Here is a 19,072-nt window from a genome sequence, read left to right on the forward strand (position 1 = left end):
AGCTTGACATCATAACCATGCGTAGAAAGTGAAATGGCAAGATGTACAGTGATAAATAAATAAGTTACATTTTGGTCTGTTCCCACCCAAAACAGATTGGATGATTTAAGAAGACATGGATTAAATAACTGGAGTCTTATGGATTACTTTCATGCTGACTTTATGTGCTACAACATTTGGTCACCATTCACTTGCATTGTATGGATCCAAAGAGCTAAAAACCTTAATTTGTGTTCTGCAGAAGAAAGAAAGTCATACATATCTGTGATGTATGAGGGTGAGTAAACGATGAGAGAATTTTCATTTTGAACTATCCCTTTAAGGACCGACTGCCTCAGCCTCCATTCACTTTCATTGAATCTTTTTTTCTTCCTGCATAGCATCTCCTTTTGTGATCCACAGAAGTAAGAAAGCAGGCAAAATGGTAGCCTACTGACAGCCCTAGTCATCATTCACTTTCATTGCATCCTTTATCTATACAATGAAAGTGAATCGTGACAGAGGCTTACATTCTGCCTTACTACTTTTTTTTTTTTTGCACAGAAAACAAAAAAGTTATACGGAACAACATGAGGGTGAATAAATGATGAAACAACTTTTGGGGTGAACTACCCCTTTACAGAGGGAGTTGCACCTTTGTGAGAATTCCCTCATCCCTCTGGTTCTTCTGCATTAAGTGTTGCAGAACGAGTTTGATCTTCTGCTGGAGTTTCTCCACTCTGGTCTTTTCCTGCAGCCAACAGCGATCTACACACACACACACACACACACACACACACACACACACACACACACACACACACACACACACACACACACACACACGCACACAAGCGAGTACAAAGATATGTAAATCAGCCCCATGCAGAATTGAAGTCTAAAGAATTCAGACACTGCAAAACTGCTACAATCTCAATTCCATTAATGAATATCTCTGTCACTGCCTTTATTTATTGTCCCTCACCTGCAGACATCAGCACATAAGCAGAAAAGAGGCCAATTTCATCTTCAGTTAGTTGTAGAGTGTTCAAGCTCTTAGCAAACTCAAAAACAGAGCTGATAAGATCATCACAGCCTGGAAAACCACAGACACAAAGCAGTAGTTAAAGCTCTGAAATGTTGCTATTTTCTCCTTCGTGTTCAGGTGGCTTGCATGTTCACGTGAGAACTTGTGTTGTTGTAAGCACTACAAAACAGCACTCATGAATGCGCAATGGATGTCAAGATTTTTGCTGAAAAATTACTTCAATTTCGGGTTGTTTCTCACCAAAACCTATTGTATGTCTTCAGAAGACTTGGACTACTTTTATAATATTTTTGAATCATTTGTTAAAGCCATTGCATTGAAAAGATGGACTGGGATAGTCATTAAAATGTCACCTTTTGTGTTTCGAATAAAGCCTAATTTACACTTGACATGATGGTTTTTTAGTGTGCTTTCAAGCTAAGCCAAATGTGACAATTCTTGTAATATTTTGATTCTTAATTAATTATAATCTATTGTTATTTGGTTCTTGTTGGAGTCATGCATACCAATGGACAAAGATCTGTTTTTATGGTGAAAAGGAAATACGGTACAAGAAACTCTGAATCTTATCAGACCAGTATGTGCCTTTGTCATGTTCATTGTTGTCCTTTGTTCTTTTGTGTACTTTTATTTTGAAAATTCCTGTTCAGTTCCTAGTTTTGTCACATCCTGTTTTCCCTCCATGTTTTGTATCTGGGTTTTATTGGTTCATTGTTTACCTTGATTCAGTTCTTGTTTGTCATTGGTTTTAGTTAATTATCTTGTTATCCTGTTTCAGAGTTCTGTTTGCTGATTGGCCTTGTTACCCTTGTCCTTGTGTATTTAAACCCTGTTTGTTCCTTCATTCCCTTGTCGGTCGTTGAATGTTGTTGTACGTGAATGTTATGGTTGTTTCTCCTGCCTGTGGATGTTTTTCATGTTCATGTTGTTTTCCCCTCGTGGATATTTCTTTGTTCCTGTTTGTTTGCCCTCACTTTGATTTATAATAAAGAACCTGCTTTTGGATCCGCACCTCCTCGTCTGCCTTCACTCCTACATTCGTTACAGAACGACCGACCACACTATGGATCCAGCGGTTCAGCAAGCTGAACTACCAGCTGCTTTGCCTAAATCAAGAGGACCGACCGATGGAGGACCACATCCGTGACTTCCTTGAGCTGGCAAACATCTCCGACTTCCCGGACTCGGCCTTGGTGGTTTTCTTCTGGGGTAACCTGAACCCCTCACTGAAGGAGCGGTTGCCACCGGCGACACGCGGCTGGACGCTCTGTGATTTTGTGGCGGAGACGCTGCTGGTATGCGGCTCGCCACTTACTGTGGATGTTGTGGATGAGGATCCTGCCTCCCCTCCCACGGCGGTGACTCTCCAGTCGTCCCTAGCTCTCCCTGTCACGCCAGCCCCTACGGTCAGTGTGCAAACCCCCATGCCTGTTGCCGTCATCGAGGCTGCACGGTCTACTTCATCTGCCCGGAGGAGGGTGAGAAGACGGGCTTCTGCCTCCCGGTTCGCGCCTGCCCCGGTCTGCGAGCCAGAGCCCGCGCGTGTCGCGGTGAGCGAGCCAGAGCCCGCGCGTGTCACGGTGAGCGAGCCAGAGCCCGCGCGTGTCACGGTGAGCGAGCCAGAGCCCGCGCGTGTCACGGTGAGCGAGCCAGAGCCCGCGCATGTCACGGTCAGCTAGCGCATGCCTCGGTCACCCAGCCAGCGCCTGTAGCCTCGACCGTCCCTGAGCCAGCGCCTGTAGCCTCGACCGTCCCTGAGCCAGCGCCTGTAGCCTCGACCGTCCCTGAGCCAGCGCCTGTAGCCTCGACCGTCCCTGAGCCAGCGCCTGTAGCCTCGACCGTCCCTGAGCCAGCGCCTCCTGAGCCTTCCAGGGCTCCTCCTCCCAAGTCTCTCGAGTCTTCCAGGACTCCTCCTCCCGAGCCTTCCAGGGCTCCCCCTCTCAAGTCTCTCGAGTCTTCTAGGGCTCCTCCTCCCGAGCTTTCCAGAGCTCCGCCTTCCGAGTTTCCCGAGCTTTCCAGAGCTCCGCCTTCCGAGTTTCCCGAGCTTTCCAGAGCTCCGCCTTCCGAGTTTCCCGAGCTTACCAGAGCTCCGCCTTCCGAGCTTTCCAGAGCCCCACCTACCGAGCATCCTGAGCCTTCCAGGGCTCCGCCTCTCAAGCCTTCCAGGGCTCCGCCTCTCGAGTCTTCCAGGGCTCCGTCTCAAGTCTCCCGAGCTTTCCAGAGCTCCGCCTCTCAAGCCCCTTGAGCCTTCCAGGGCTCCGCCACTCAAGCTTCTCGAGCCTACCAGGGCACCGCCCCTCAAGCCTCTCGAGCCTTCCAGGGCTCCGCCTCCTAAGGCTCCGCTTCCCACGGCTCCGCCCCCCGAGCCTCCCACGGCTCCGCCCCCCGAGCCTCCTACAGCTCCGCCTCCCACGGCTCTGCCTCTCCAGTCTCCTACGGCTCAACCTTCCTCGGCTCCACCTCCGAAGCCTTCCAGCTCACCGCCTGAAGAACCTCCTACAGCGCCACCTCCCTCGGCTTCGTCTCCTAAGCCCCCCACGGTCCTGCCTACGCCTCCTTCGACGCAGCCTCCCAAGTCTTCTACGGCTCCGCCTCAAGTCCTCCTTGGCTCCGCCTCACGCGGCTCCACCAGTCCCTATCTGGCGGCCACCACCCAGGTCCCCCAAACCTACCCACATCCCGTGGTCAACCCCCAGGCCTCCTGAACCTATCCTTGCCCTGTGGCCCGCTCCCAGGCCCCCTGAGCCCGTCCTTGCTCTGAGGCCAGCTCCCAGACCTCCTGAACCAGTCCTTGCCCCATGGCCATCTCCTAGGCCACCTAGATCGGCCTCTATCCTGTGGCCTCCTCCTAGGCCCCCTGAGCCGGCCCTTGCCTTATGGCCAGCTCCCGGGCCATCTAAACCTGTCCCTGTCCTGAGGCTGCCTCCCAGGCCTCCTGACCCTGTTCCCGTCCTGTGGCCACCTCCCAGGCCTCCTGACCCTGTTCCCATTCTGTGGCCTCCTCCCAGGCCTCCTGACCCGGTCACAGTACTGTGGCCTCCTCCCAGGCCTCCTGACCCGGCCCCTATCCTGTGGCCTCCTCCCAGGCCTCCTGACCCGGCCCCTGTCCTGTGGCCGCCTCCCGGGCCCCCTGACCCAGTCCCTGTCCTATGGCCTCCTCCCAGGCCTCCTGAACCTGCCCCTGTCCGTTGGCCTCCTCCCAGGGCCCCTGACCCTGTTCCTGACCAGTGGCCCCCTCCCCGGTTCCCCAGACCTATCCTTGCCCGGTCGATACCTCCCTGGCCCCCTAACCCTGTCCCTTTGTGCCCCCCGGGGCTGCCTAATGGGCCCCGTGGACTGTCTCATCTCCATTTGTGCCCCCGTGGACTGTCTCATTTCCCCCTTGGACTTCCTGCCTGCCCTCTGTGCCCCCTTGGACTTCCGTCTGCCCCTTGCACCTCCGTGACCTGCCTGTCTTGCCCTCTGTGCCCCCCTGGACTTCCAGCCTGCCCATGTGCCCACTTGGACTGTCTGTTTGCCCCTGGTGCCCTTATGTTGTTTTTGTGGGTTTTTGTCTCTTGTTTTTGTTTCAGGATCGTCTGGAATCCGATCCTTTTGAGGGGGGATTCTGTCATGTTCATTGTTGTCCCTTGTTACCCTTGTCCTTGTGTATTTAAACCCTGTTTGTTCCTTCATTCCCTTGTCGGTCGTTGAATGTTGTTGTACGTGACTGTTATGGTTGTTTCTCCTGCCTGTGGATGTTTTCCATGTTCATGTTGTTTTCCTCTCGTGGATATTTCTTTGTTCCTGTTTGTTTGCCCTCACTTTGATTTATAATAAAGAACCTGCTTTTGGATCCGCACCTCCTCGTCTGCCTTCACTCCTACATTCGTTACAGCCTTAAATATATAAACTCGGCCAGAGCACATTTTATCAAAAAGTTCACCACTTGTTTTTCTGAATAATAACATGATATGATAAAAATGTGATAATTTATGTAGATTCAAATTTATATACCGGTATGTGCATTATTCTAATGCCGTCAGTATTGGTTTCTAAGTAAGCTCCGGGTTAGTTCAAATGTTTTTTACTGTTATTTTTACATCTTTTTAAAACAATATTATTAAAGTATATTGTTAATTTAATATTTTTCCCAAATGAAAAGCACAGTTTGTTGAAGTTAGCTTATTTTTAAACTGTTCTTGGTAACGTTTGTAAATAAAACGAAATATACATTTCATGTAAGATTCATACTTGATATTTTTTATTGATATTTTTGATTACTTGTTTTTTGTGGGTTAGAGTACCCGACTACAAAATTACACGAAATTGCCCATCCCCAATTTACATATTGGAAGAAGTCAAACATTTTCCCCTGAAAGAACTAAAGCACACTAGGCCAATGAAGCCTGTGTTTGTAAATACATGCAGTGTTGTTTTAAATTTAGTTTGTTGAGGAAAATAAATAAAGAAAATCACGTCCAAAACAGACACATGATTCGTTTTAATCAATCATCAACGCGCTCTACTAGCCGAGCTCTCCTATGTCAAGAATTTCAGGGATGTGCAAAAACACGATAAAATACTCAAACATCTTTGCAGAACAAAAACGTCAGGGCATTTTGTCATCATTTTTAGGTGAATTAAATTAAGCCTGTTCGTCCCGTAAGTACAAATAAACCTTAAAAAATGAAGTCATACATTTTTAGAACACCACAATGGTAAGTAAATAATGACAATTTTAATTCCTTTAATACATACCAAGTGCTTTAAAGACCTCAGGCCCTGCAAATTTGCTGTCAAAATAGACTGTGTTGTTCTGGGAGTTATATGCCCGACACATCCTCACAAATACAACCTCTAAAGAACCTAAGAAACAAAAAACAATTATTTTTCTGCAACTTGTCACTACACTGATTTTTTGTTGTTGCTTTATGTGAACTAGGTGTGGATGTACACAGGTTTATCTGAGGTGTACCTGCTTTGAGCAGCACAATCTGATCGTTCTGACAGAGCTCCATGAATCCATCGATGCGCTTGGCAAACTCAACCACATACTGCACGGCCTCAGTGACTTTGATGGCACAAAGCTGCCACATGTCCTCCTGAGACTAGATGAAGCAGAGAGAAGGTCTGTTATTGTACAAATATGACTGTTCCCCACAGGGATCAATAAAATGCATTTATCCATCTATTTGTCAATTTATCTGTCTGTACATACATACATACAAAAACAAATCAAACAAAGGGGAATAAATTTGTGAAATGTACTAACGTCATGGTTACTTTTGTAACCTCCAATCCCCGATGGAAGGAATGAGACATTGTGTCGATTGTAGTGACACAAGGGGTCTCTTCTGAGAGCCTTGCGTACCTCTGAACTTGAGAAAAGGCCAATGTCAAATTGGCAGACAGAATTTGCATGCCCCTCCCCCGGACATACGGGTATAAAGGGGAGCGGGACTGTCAGACAGGTTTTCACTGAGGAGCCGAGAGTAAGGTTACGGCGCATTACAGTGTTAGGGATAGTGACGTGGCAAGGGGAACACAACGTATCGTTTCTTTCATCGGGGAACGAGGTTACAAAAGTAACCATGACGTTCCCCTTCTGTCACTCACTCGCTATTGTGTCGATTGTAGTGACACAAGGGGTCCCACTTCAAAACGCCATGTACTACCCGTGTTATGTGACTGCCGAGCCAGGTGCAAGCAGGCTGCTGCGTGCTAGAAGCAGCTGGGTCGGCTGCACGTAACCCTCCCCAACACCCCCACTAAAAGGTGTCATATACCTTAGTGGGGACTGCCCAAGGGAGACGTGGGTCCTGCCAGCAGGGGGACCGTACCGCGGAAAATACATCACAGGGAGTTGCCTGAAGCAGGAAATATGCCTGTGGAGCCCAAGCCCAACATGGAGCACTCGACTCATGATCGGTCTGGCGGTGAATTCCTCCGCTGAATCTGCGGCCAGAGGGCTAGGGAGGAAGAGCATCCAGGAAGCGAGAGCTTACTGGCTAACCTGGGAGAGAAAGCACACTGGATCAGCTTGGTGAAGGGCGCAAGGTGCAAGCGGAACACCCTTTTGGCTGTTCTGTATTACCGAGTTCTACCGGCTCGGGCCTGACAAACCACGGAACGACACTAACTCAACCCTGAGGTTGTAGAACCTAGCAAAGGTGTTGGGTGCTGTCCAGCTCGCCACTCTGCAGATGTCTGCTAAGGAGGTGCCATGGGCCAGTGCCCACGAGGATGCCACACTTCTCATAGTGTGTGCTCGAACCCGCAAAGGGGGGGGGGCACGGCCTGGGTGTGATAGGCTAGTGAACTAGCGTCAACAACCCGTGGCTGAGAGCGGCCAAGATACCAATCGTCAAGCCACGAGGGATGGGGGTGGGGGTGGGGGTGATGGAGGGTTCCAGTCCAGACCAACGCTCACAGCGGCCCGGGAAAGCATGTCAGCCATCTGTGCATCAGACTCAAACTGGCCGTGATGCGAGCCGCCGTCATCCCGAGCACAGACGTAAGCAAACAAGCGTGCCGGGGGCAGGTGGTTCGTGGGGCTGTGCCCAGCAAAACAAAGCCCGCTGCCATCCCCACATCGCCTCAGTCGCCAGCCGGGTCGTCCTCAATCCTGTGGGAAGAAGGAGCGAAGCGGGGGCCGGCTGTAGCCACGACCGTAAAGTTGCCATGATGATGTCCTCACAGTAAGAACATGAACCATCCACAAACGCTGCCTCAGTGTGATCACTACCCAGGCACACGAGGCAGCGTCTATGACCATCAGATCTGGAGAGATACCGGCCACATCCATGAACTACACAGTGGCGGAAGGGCATATTTAAAAAGACGCGTCCTGAAAAGGACGTTCAACGCTCGCTTGTGTATGTTGCTCTTTTACCAGAAAAAACTCTTTTTAAAGAAGAATAAACTCTTTTAGAAAAATCTAACTCTTTTAGGAGAGAAGCGCTGTCGAAGCGCCCAGGGGCAGATTCTGCACAGCGTGCAGAGAGGAGAAAGCCGCTGGAATGCGCTGTCAGATCCAACAGAAAGCAGTCTTGACACACAGCTCGCTGATCACACAACCGCTCGGCTCTGAAGAAAAAATATCTGTCTGACAGTCGCTCACCCGCTTCCCTTTATACCTGTATGCCTGGGGGCGGGGCATGCAAATTCTGTCTGCCAATTTGGTAAGCGAGGCTCTCAGAAGAGACCCCTTGTGTCACTACAATCGACACAACGTCACGTGAGTGACAGAAGGGGAACTAGTTTTATCTTAATTTAAGCCAGTTTGTGCTTTCATATGTTGTGACATATTAAGAGTTGTTATTAACGCATGTCGTCACAAAATCAGAAATCATCCCTTCAATTAAATTACAGAGATGCATTTGAGGCATACTGTATATTAATACCAAGTATAAAACAGAGCCAAACATAAACAAACACCTTCTTTTGGTATGTGTCCAAATCGGTCTGTAGGACTGTCTGCCAGTTGCTGGGCTGTAGCTCTTCTCTAAGATACTGGCATGTTTCCAGATGAGACTTGCAGATGTTCTCTGACAGATGTTCTGCGTTAGAAACACAAATTGAGTCAAACAGCTGGAGCTGTCACAAACTTCATTCCTGGGTTTGTGAAACGCACATTGGGTACATTATATTTAATTTTCCAATCTACAAAAACACAAGTTTACAAGCCATATTTTCCAAATTAAAATCAGTAAGCCTCAATAAGAATGCATTTCAATGAAAAAGAATGGTGTTCTGTGCTACACTTTGTCTGTGTTAATGAGGCACTTCTTACTAATGACTTGTTAAATGGACTGTGGAGGTGAGTTCACAGACCCCTGCGGTTTCAAACCCCACAGCTGTCAATCATGCTGTAATAGCAGCATCCTTTATAATTATTTAGGGTGGCACTATGTAATTTAATTTGATAATATTTTCTTTCTTTGTAATTACGTGCCAAATGATTCCAACATAACTGATAGCTAAACTCATATAAAAATAGCAAAAACCATTCAGTCTTTGTTATTCTCGGATCTAGTCAAAGTGATCCCTTCAAAATAAAATGGTTTCAGAGAAAGTAGTGCTGATACATTTTCAATAGTTTCAACCATTATATTTTATGCCATTTTAAGTTCTTAGTACTTTATAATTGTTACCTAGATCACTGTCAGGGGGAGAGGGGTCTCCATTGCTATAGCAACAATACTGATCAAGTCCAGAGTCTGAGCTGAGGTCGCACACAGATTCTAGTTTAATGCCATCCATGTCTAGACCTGACTGGTCTGGAGAAGGCTGAATGTCCAGGTAAAATCCACCAATTGCTGAATCTGCCTTGCCCTTCTCTGGGCTTTGACCATTCACGTATCCACTGAGGTCATCTGGGAGCTCTGTGACCCCATTGGTGGAAATGGCGTAAGAGGGTGTGAGTGGCTCTGCCTCTCCAGGAGATTGAGGGTCCCGTCCCTCCTCGGCCTTTTCATTCACTTTCTCCTGCTGCTGCTGACGGTGTTTCTGCACCTCTGCGAACAGACTGTCCCTCTGCTTCTTGGACATTCGGCCAAACTTTACAGCTGTGAGCACACACAAACTAATGAGATGAATGCACAATGTTTATCATTTATTATACTGTATGCTTATCGAAGAAACAGATTTGTTCTTTGAATAAATATAATGCTGTACATATACAGTAATAGTGGTAAGTGGTGTAGTTGTGATGGCTCAGGGCTGGTAATCAGAAGGTTGCAGGTTTGACCCCCATGAACTATAACCATTATGCCGTTGACCAAGACACATATTCACCAGGTTATTCCAGGGGAATTGTCCCTGTAATAAGTTCATGGCACGGTTTTACTGTATGGTGACATAACGTGAAAGACAGAAACAAATACCTCTAGTTCTTTTTGTATGGCAATGAATAAAGATTTAAAAAAGAGATACTAATATAGTCTAATAGAGAGACAGTGGCCGCACAATTGTTTCAGCTGCCTTGGTTCCTGAAATATTTTTCCCATTCATTTTATACAAAAATTCAATAAAGAGTTGTAAGCCTTGAACCAGCCAACCAACCAACCAACCAACCAACCAACCAAACAAACAAACAAACAAACAGAGATAATCACAACATTATTTATTCAAATTTAAACAGTATTTGAAAACTGAAAACATTTTTTTTTACAAGACTGTGTACTTAAAGCTACACTATGTAACTTTATTTTGTTAAAAAAACAAAATATTTTATTAATGTTTTATTAATATTTTATTTTGTTGAGAGTGCAACAAAAATCCATCTTACAAACCATGTATTTACTTAACCCAAATACACTTTGATAAACCTATAATAATTATTTATATTTTAGAGCTGTCAGGACGGATTTAGCAGGAAATTGCATACATATGTCAATCGCCCTTGCGTATTGCCGTAATATCCATACAGTTTGTTGTCACAACGAAGGAGAAAAATTGACCATGGATAATTCAAAACGGCAAACGGGGAATCACTGGCTGTAAAAACAAAGAAACCCTGAACAGAGCAGAGTGACAGTCTACAAGCAAAAAGGGAACGCGACAGGGTCCATAATAAAACACAAATCAACATCGGTTTGGCTTTTCAGAGGCGACAACTCCAAAATCTGAAAGGATTTAAAAAAAACAGAGATGGCTTTTTTCTTACTCAACACGTAAGATATTTTATTGATATGGTTTATGTATAGTTTTGTAATAACACACACATCTGTGTGTGTATGTGTGTGTAGTGAAATACAATAATTATACTGTAATCGGTGCAGAACTTTTCACTTGCTAGCACACGCGTGCGTGTATTTTATCTTTATAACAGCAATAATTTACAGAAATAAAACCTTTAGTCCAAGGCTTGCTGAGTCTTGAAATGATGTTGACCACTGTCAACAATCAATGACAATCTATAAATTAGATAGTTACTAATATTCTGGTCTTTTTGACCAGAATATCCTGCAGTTATGAAAACTTTACAACGTTTGATCTTATCAGACTAGCAATAGTTATGTCAAATGTGAACAAACCTTGTCTAACATTTGTAACGTCATTTATTTTAAAACATCAATGTTTCCAATAAGTCAAAACAACTGCATAAGATATGGCACTTATCTGCTCAGAAAACATGTTTCGGGTATCGGTCTTTTCCTTTCTTTTGTTATTAATTTGTCCATTCGCTCTGATAAGATGTCCTGTATCCTTGTGTACACCGGTGCCTCGAACCACATTCATCCGCACAGAGGAGCAGAGCTGAAGCACGTCTAACGTCATTACCAAAACAATGTTCTCCCACAACACACATGTAGTTTTATTATTTAACCGCAAGAGGGACAAAGTTACATTGTGTAGCTTTAAAGCTGGTCTCAGCTTTTGTCCTTGTTAAAAACGTTTGACTAATAAAGAAAGGATTAGTAATGTTGAAATATATATATATATATATATATATATATATATATATATATATATATATATATATATATATATACAGTATCTCACAAAAGTGAGTACACCCCTCACATTTTTGTAAATATTTGATTATAACTTTTCATGTGACAACACTGAAGAAATGACACTTTGCTTCAGTGTAAAGCAGTGAGTGTACAGCTTCTATAACAGTGTAAATTTGCTGTCCCCTCAAAATAACTCAACACACCATTAATGTCTAAACCTCTGGCAACAAAAGTGAGTACACCCCTAAGTGAAAATGTCCAAATCAGTAATGACAGTACGCTATTAAACTATTGACTATATAAAACAGCGCTACTCAACATGTGGCTCTCGGGACGCATGCGGCCCTCAAGCGATCTTTTAAAAAAATAAATTGATAAATTGATCAATTGTCACACATTATACATACATTTCTGCATACACATGGAGAAATTGTTTATTTTTCACATATCCCAGCTAAGCTGGGGTCAGAGTGCAGGGTCAGCCATGATATGGCGTCCCTGCAGCAGATAGGTTCAAGGGCCTTGCTCAAGGGCCCAACAGTGGTGTCTTGGTGGTATTGGGGCTTGAACCCCCGACCTTCTGATCAGTAACCCAGAGCCTTAACCGCTGAGCCACCACTGCCCGCGTCCTGTACTATGATATCACAATCAGAAATATATTTATCAGCTTTATCAAATCTATATGAATTGTGAGGTGTCCATTTTTATGAGGATTTACGCTAGTTCTCTACATTGCTAAATCACGTTAGAGAAGGAATTCAACAGCAAGAGGATGTTACAAATAAAAAACAAAAATTAATATCTGAGCATGGCTGATGTTATGAGAGGGGCAGTTGGTCAATAAATCTTTATGACTAGTCACTGAAGGATTTTTGGTGCTAATAATGTATATATCACTCTTGTTTTTCACATCTCTAATGTACGTATGTGATGTTGAACACAAATGGTGTTTGTTAATTGATTATCACAGAGACAACAGAAATGACATATCAGAAAATCAAACTGTTACACCACTCATGTTTTAAATAATTACTAAAAAGGCATAGATCACCCAAAATTGACTCCGATATCTGCTCTGTACAATTGTGGTAAGAAGGATAGCATATCAGATTGCTATTCAGAGATGCAGGCATGCATGCATGCATACAAACAAAAAAAAAAAATAGAGTGTGGCCCTCTAAGGTACAGGGATCCAGCTTTGTGGCCCCTGACCTTTCCGAAGTTGAGTAGCCCTGTTATAAAATATGATGTCACAAATGTATTATAAAAAAAATGTATAGTGTAGAAATACTTTTTCAAGTTGCCATGGTTTACAGGAGTGGGCATTCACCATTCACCAGAGTTTTATTGCCACTATTCTCATTTCTATGGTAACAGCGACTCTGATTAGTGTATTTTGGATTCTACCAAACCATATACCATCTTTTAATAGAGCCATTGTCTGGTTTCGAAAATTAAAAATGTCATTACTTTTTCCATAGGGCAGTTGATTATTAACAATTACAAAGCTTTAATGACAGACCTAACATTTTTTTTTAATAGTGGTATTCCTGGAGAAAACCTACACTACCCATGATTCATAGGTGGAAAATCCACCAATCAGAGAATCAAGACGAACAAAGTGCAAAAAAAAAAAAAAAAAAAAAAAAAAGAACCAGCAGTGACTACTCACTTTTTCATGAGGCACTGAAAATCGGGTCTCTAAACACTTTCAAATATTTGTATATTTTTTAAGATTTTGCAATTCACTAACTACACTCTAATCAACAACTAAATCAAAAAGTTTTATATTTTTCCATAGTTTTTAATTCCATTACATGCTTTGCAATGCTGGGATTTTAGTTCATGCCCTCATGCAAGTCGTTAGGTACACAGTGTTGTAGTTAAGTCTGTTTGTCCAATTTTCATTTTTCTTTTTTTTACTTCAAATCAAAGTTTGTAATGTGATTCACCTCGGAGATGGTTTGTTTTGTTCATGGCTTAGAATTTGTTCATGAAATGCTTTATGAAATCCCAATGGAAATTTTATTTTATAGGAAAAATATTTTAGGAAACAAGATTGCAGAAAAAGTGGACGAGCACTGTTGCACTTTATAAAGTCGGAGCTAGGTCTGTTGAGGCAGGTCAACTTCTCTATGCAGAAAATGTATAAAAGAGGTTTTTGCCTCAGAAACCCTTCTTTTATGCTCTGTCCCTCGAGAATAAAATTGTCCTAAACTGCCAGCCACATGAACACCAGCAACCAAACTAGAAACTACACTGTGAGTTTAAAACCTACCATCTCTTGACATGCCCACTGCTAAGCATTTCTGCAGGCGGCAGTGCTGGCAGCGGTTTCTGCTGGTCCGGTCAATCAGACAGCTCTTCTGCCGAGGACAAGAATATGAAACAGTGCCCTGCTGACTTCTCCTGAAGAATCCCTGAGAGAGAAGAAAATAAAAAAAGACTATAGGTCACCTCTATCTTGGATTTTTGCAGTTAGTTGCTTCTTTAATCAGACAAGTAACCAAATCTGATCATTGTACACATCTACCAGAAACGGATTCATACTATGGCCTCCTATTAACAAGTATGACTTTGATATGAGGTTCATCTGTTTGTCTTACCTTGCATCCCTCACAGGTGATAACACCATAATGAATCCCTGATGATTTATCTCCACAGATTTTACAGGGAATACTCTCAATCTGAGCTATAGACAAAGAGACAGAAAGACACTATCAGGACATTGAAGAGTTTGAGCAGTGGACCTATTGTGACTGCGAGAATACAACATTGATATACAATAAGTTAGTCTTCAAAACAACTCTGTTTGTGTGACCTGCCCAGCTTGACAGGAACACCAGCTCAATCAATGGCATAAGTATTGGGTGGGACTACTGGTTTGTCCGAACAGTGGAAAAGTCGTATCAGAGGTCTCTGACTACAAAAGAAATGAAAGTCTAAGTGATAGTCCTCATTCATTCAGTTCAGGCATCTCATCCAATCATAATCCAGCCTGTGCTTTATAAGATCCACACAACTGGCCAGGTTCATATTGCTCATCTGTTTGCAACAGCATTTGTTCTATGTTAAGTTCAGGTATGTTTATATTGTTTGTGGCTTGTATTTCGTTATGTTTATGGTTATTAATCATTATGTCGTTTTTGTCACTTTTGTATGTCTGTATTTATAGTACTTACCAGCAAATTCTTCTTGTTTTCTGTTAGTCACTCCGATAGCACTTTAAATCACGACCACTTGTATTGACTTCCTCCTGATGTCCATAATCGCTATCAAATTGCAATAAATGATTAAAGTATAGTTTGTTTCTGCGTGCCTACCGATACCTAGTGGTAGGTAATTGCACAAAAGCAATACTGAATTATGAATATCACCACAGAATGCATATTGATGCTCAAATATAAGAAATAATCAAATTAAAACAGGGGTGTGTTAGTTAATATATATGTAGATTTAGTTAGTTACTGTTAGTTTTCTGTTTATTTAGAGGTAATTTTTTCAACATTAACAATATAAGGTATTTTTTTATGGGTTAAACTGTAAACTATTAATGCATGTGATTAAATGATTATCCTTTTTGCACAGACATATCGCAAAGTACTGCCACCAATTCATGTGGGCAGTCTGTTCACATAGACACATCACAAAGCAATACCATCTTTTCCCATAGGCAGTCTGTTTGCATAGACACATTACAGGCAGCAATACTTTCTCTCTCAAAGACAATTTGTTTGTACAGACATATAGTTTATGCTTTCTTGCACTGTCAAGAATAGTCTGTCCACACCTTATACTTTCAACCATTGCCCAGGCAGTTGGTTCGCACCAACGCACCTTCCTGGCATTGCTCCCCTTTTGCAGGGGTCGTCGGTTTGCAGGTATGGGGAATTTAACAAAGCTAGTCTACCTTTCTGCAGGGCAATGCACAACTACATGAACATTTTCAAGGGTATATAGTCATACAAGGATATATTTGTCCTTCATATTGTCCTGCTGAACACCTGGTTTGTTGTTCTAAGTTGAATTAATTGGTTTTATTATTCTTTTAGGGTAGAACTATTATCATTCAATCAATAGGTGTCCAAAATGACATCAAGCGTAATTCCACAACTCCTGATCTTAGAGTTTGCTAATGCAGAGAGAATACAGAGAGATCCTGAGGTTTGTTATGTGCACAGAGCTTAACCTCAGTAGATGCTACAGTAGAAAAGAAACAGTAAAACAAATTAAAGAAGTAGCATATAAAACACTCCATTTATTCAGGCAGAAAAAAGGCACTGTCTGTTGAAATCACCCATGGTACTGACATCATCTCTAAGTACAACCTGCTCTCTTGACATTCCAGATTCATTTGGGTAACTACAGTATGAACAATGCTGTCCTCCCTCAAGCCATGAGCTCTTTTCACGACAAGGCTGTGCTGCGTTTTAGTAAAATTCAAAGTAAGAAGAATGAACTGCTAGCTGGAGATGGCATCTGTGTTGGATTGTGTGCTGTAGTGGTGTATAACCCCCTCAGCGGCTGGGCTGTGGTTGGCTGTGGAGATGGTGTGCAATGCTGTTGAGAGGGGTGCTGAGGGAATAGATCAGGAGGAGAAATCCATTTAGAGAGGAGCAATGCCGTTGTTCCGGCAGCCCTAAGGCGCACACAACACAGGATGAAAAAGTAAAGCACATCTCATCACCATCCGAGTGCTCTCTTTTCTCTCTTCTGCTGACTCTTTGCAAAATCATAGGAGCAGTTTGAGAATGACTATTTTCTCATGATTACAGGAAAGTGTTAATCCCCTTTGTTTCTGCACGCCACATTCATTAAGGGCATCCTCACTCTCTCATTAGATATGCAAAACCAATCGGCAGTAATTAGTTACTCTGAGCCACAAGACGTTAATCTGGTCTGAATTATGGATTAATACATCAAAGGCACATTCTCCCAGAGCAGCCGCTGAAGTCTTGCAGCAGTGGGTACTTCTGTTCGCCTCTGATGCAAGAGCACAGTTTATAGAGCTGCTATTTCAGACTACAGAAAAGGAATGTTCATAAAGGTCATATATTGAGATCCATGGATATGTTTTGAAACAAACAATGCAGAGTAATGTATCCTAAATCTATCTTCTTCTGTTGCTAGTGTGTACTTGGTTTAGAATTTGATTTTAGCACAGCAAAACATGAACCTTCAAACAGAGATTTGATTGTGCTGGATTTTTTGTGATAGACAATATATTAGCCAGGTTGATTAATCAGCCAATATTTGGCCATTTTTACATGAGGGATGTGCCAAGGTGGTAAACTAATCGACTAGTTGTCGATTATTTATTGTTTAGTCTATTTATTACTTGAATATCTGATAGTTGCCCTGTTAAAGGTAGTTTTGGTTAGTCTCTTTCAGCATTGGTGGATAACCATACAAAGTTGGCAAATTAACAGTAGTGTCATTATCATTTCCAAAATCTACCAACAACCTTGTAATTAACAGCCTAGTAAATTTGGTAAAATATTACAGTACAATAAGTGTTTAGCTTCAGCAATTTGTACCATTCTAGAGCAGTGGTTCCGCCAATACTGGCTAGGAATGCCGAAAAATCTCTGCTCAGTTCAATACTTTAATGGCCACTGATGTTAAAAGTAACGGCAGAACTGACTCAAGTTGGTACCGTGTACTGGCTGCTTTTAAACACTTACATGTGTATGTCTGCACATACTCTAGAGTGTTCCAGTCTAGTGGTGAATGCAGCTGCGAGGGTGAACAGTCAAATACACTTCCAAGTCAAAATGCCCCTCTTGATGCAATAATATTATAAACATAGCCATTAATGTATAACGAGAGTGTAAACAGATGGGACAATATCTGATATCAATGCAATATTAAAGTAAACATGATTTTATTATGTGAGTGTAAGCAGAGCGAAGTTTACTTTAGAAACACCTGAAGGCTATAAACATTTTATTTTATAATTTGTTAATATTAATATTAATATTAAACTTTTTAAATAATAGACTTTTTTCCCAAAAGCATATTTGTTTATTTATTTATTTTTCAGTGGTTGGGGTGCCGTGTTAAAAAAAAAAAAAAAAATAGCATAAAAAGGGGTGCCGTAGTTTAAAAAAGTTTGGGAACCACTATCTAGAAAGCAGGGTGGTTGATATCAATATCAACACTGAGCATGTTTACATGCCCGACAATACACTGATAACAACCTAAAATCATCTGATTCCAAAAACTGAGACAAAAATTAAGAAAACTGTCTACATGAAATTTTAAATCATAAGTTATTTCAGTTTTCTGTTTACAAGTTTCGCTTCCTCCTCATGAGATATTGTGGTTTAACACGTTTGGTTTCTCTCCCGGTGTGAAAGTGCTGATGTGCTGTCTATGTAGGAAACATAAAACAGCACACAACCAAAGTCAAAGCTTGCACGCACACACACACACACACACACACACACACACACACACACACACACACACACACACAAACACAAACACACACGGCCCCTTCCACCCTTTGGGGGCTTCAGAATCTGTTCACAACACTGACTCACATTTCACAGTTGAGACAAACACTTGGATCTCTTAACAAAGAAGAAAGGAACATTCTATCACATATTAAGTCTCTTAATTTAAGTGCACCTTGTACCCTCATAAAAAAAAGCTTCTGTAAAAACACACGCATGCACACACACAAAGAGTCATTATTTACTTATTAATTTATCCCATATTCATTCATTTCTGTCACTAAGCAAAAAGAAACAGACACAAAAAGAACAAATGATCCACTCTTATTACGTGGCTACCTCATTGCTCATGCTAAACTGAGACCCAAAATTCACGATTAACCTTAATCTGACACCAAATTATCCCAGTGTGTTCATGAGTTTGTGTTGTTAACGATCCCGGTGTGTCAGCTCAGGGTGAAGTTCTATCCTGTCAGCCTCTGCTCACAATGATGTAAGCAGGTCAGCCCAGAAGAAGAGACTGGGCTCAACAATATGGATGGCCCACTGGCCCTGAGAGAGTGAGTTTCAGGCTAGTTGACAGAACTGTTACTTGCCCAATCGGGCCAGTGCTGCATTGTCACTACATATTGTGCTCAATGATCATGAACAAGTTTATGACTTGCTGACAAACATTTTGTTTTCTGTGAAAATCAAAGTTGTGAGTACAGCACAACAGTTCCAGTCCCCATTTCAGCTTTCTTGGTTCCGGAAGTTTTTCCTATTCATAGCGATTTCATAAAGAACTTTACAAAAGAGTTCTAACCTTGATTTGAAGCAAAAAGTATTTGGAAATCAGACCAAAAGGTACAAAACCATTCATGTAAAGCTGTTAGTTATTATTATATGCACAATATATTTAAAGTATATTGCAGAATATTCAGATATATACAAATAGAAGTAGTTTGAGTGTGTAGGGAGATCGACTTAATTATGTCATTCTCAGTGCGCCACGGGAGTGGGCGTGACTGCACAGCTTTTTTTTCGGCAGATTGTTTGCCATGATTCTCTGATAGGTGGATTTTCCCATTCAGGATTATAAGCAGTGTAGTTCTTCACCAGGAATTCCACTCTTAAACACAATTTTTGATGGCTTCAGTAAATGT

General features: G+C 42.6%; 1 protein-coding gene across 2 annotated transcripts in view; it reads right to left on the minus strand.

The window, feature by feature from the left end:
* Nucleotides 1-19,072, minus strand: part of LOC127654065 (nuclear receptor ROR-alpha B) — an 81,090-nt gene that overhangs the window by 3,949 nt on the left and 58,069 nt on the right. For both annotated transcript variants that reach the window (XM_052141040.1, XM_052141046.1), the window contains 8 exons: nt 14,076-14,161; nt 13,748-13,889; nt 9,163-9,576; nt 8,447-8,568; nt 5,985-6,117; nt 5,768-5,875; nt 965-1,075; nt 635-747 (listed from right to left, as the gene is read on the minus strand). In XM_052141040.1, the coding sequence (XP_051997000.1) occupies nt 635-747; nt 965-1,075; nt 5,768-5,875; nt 5,985-6,117; nt 8,447-8,568; nt 9,163-9,576; nt 13,748-13,889; nt 14,076-14,161 (1,229 nt within the window). The remainder of the gene's footprint in view (nt 1-634; nt 748-964; nt 1,076-5,767; nt 5,876-5,984; nt 6,118-8,446; nt 8,569-9,162; nt 9,577-13,747; nt 13,890-14,075; nt 14,162-19,072) is intronic.

The sequence above is a fragment of the Xyrauchen texanus genome, chromosome 2 (assembly GCF_025860055.1).
Source record: "Xyrauchen texanus isolate HMW12.3.18 chromosome 2, RBS_HiC_50CHRs, whole genome shotgun sequence".
Taxonomy (NCBI): Eukaryota; Metazoa; Chordata; class Actinopteri; order Cypriniformes; family Catostomidae; genus Xyrauchen; species Xyrauchen texanus.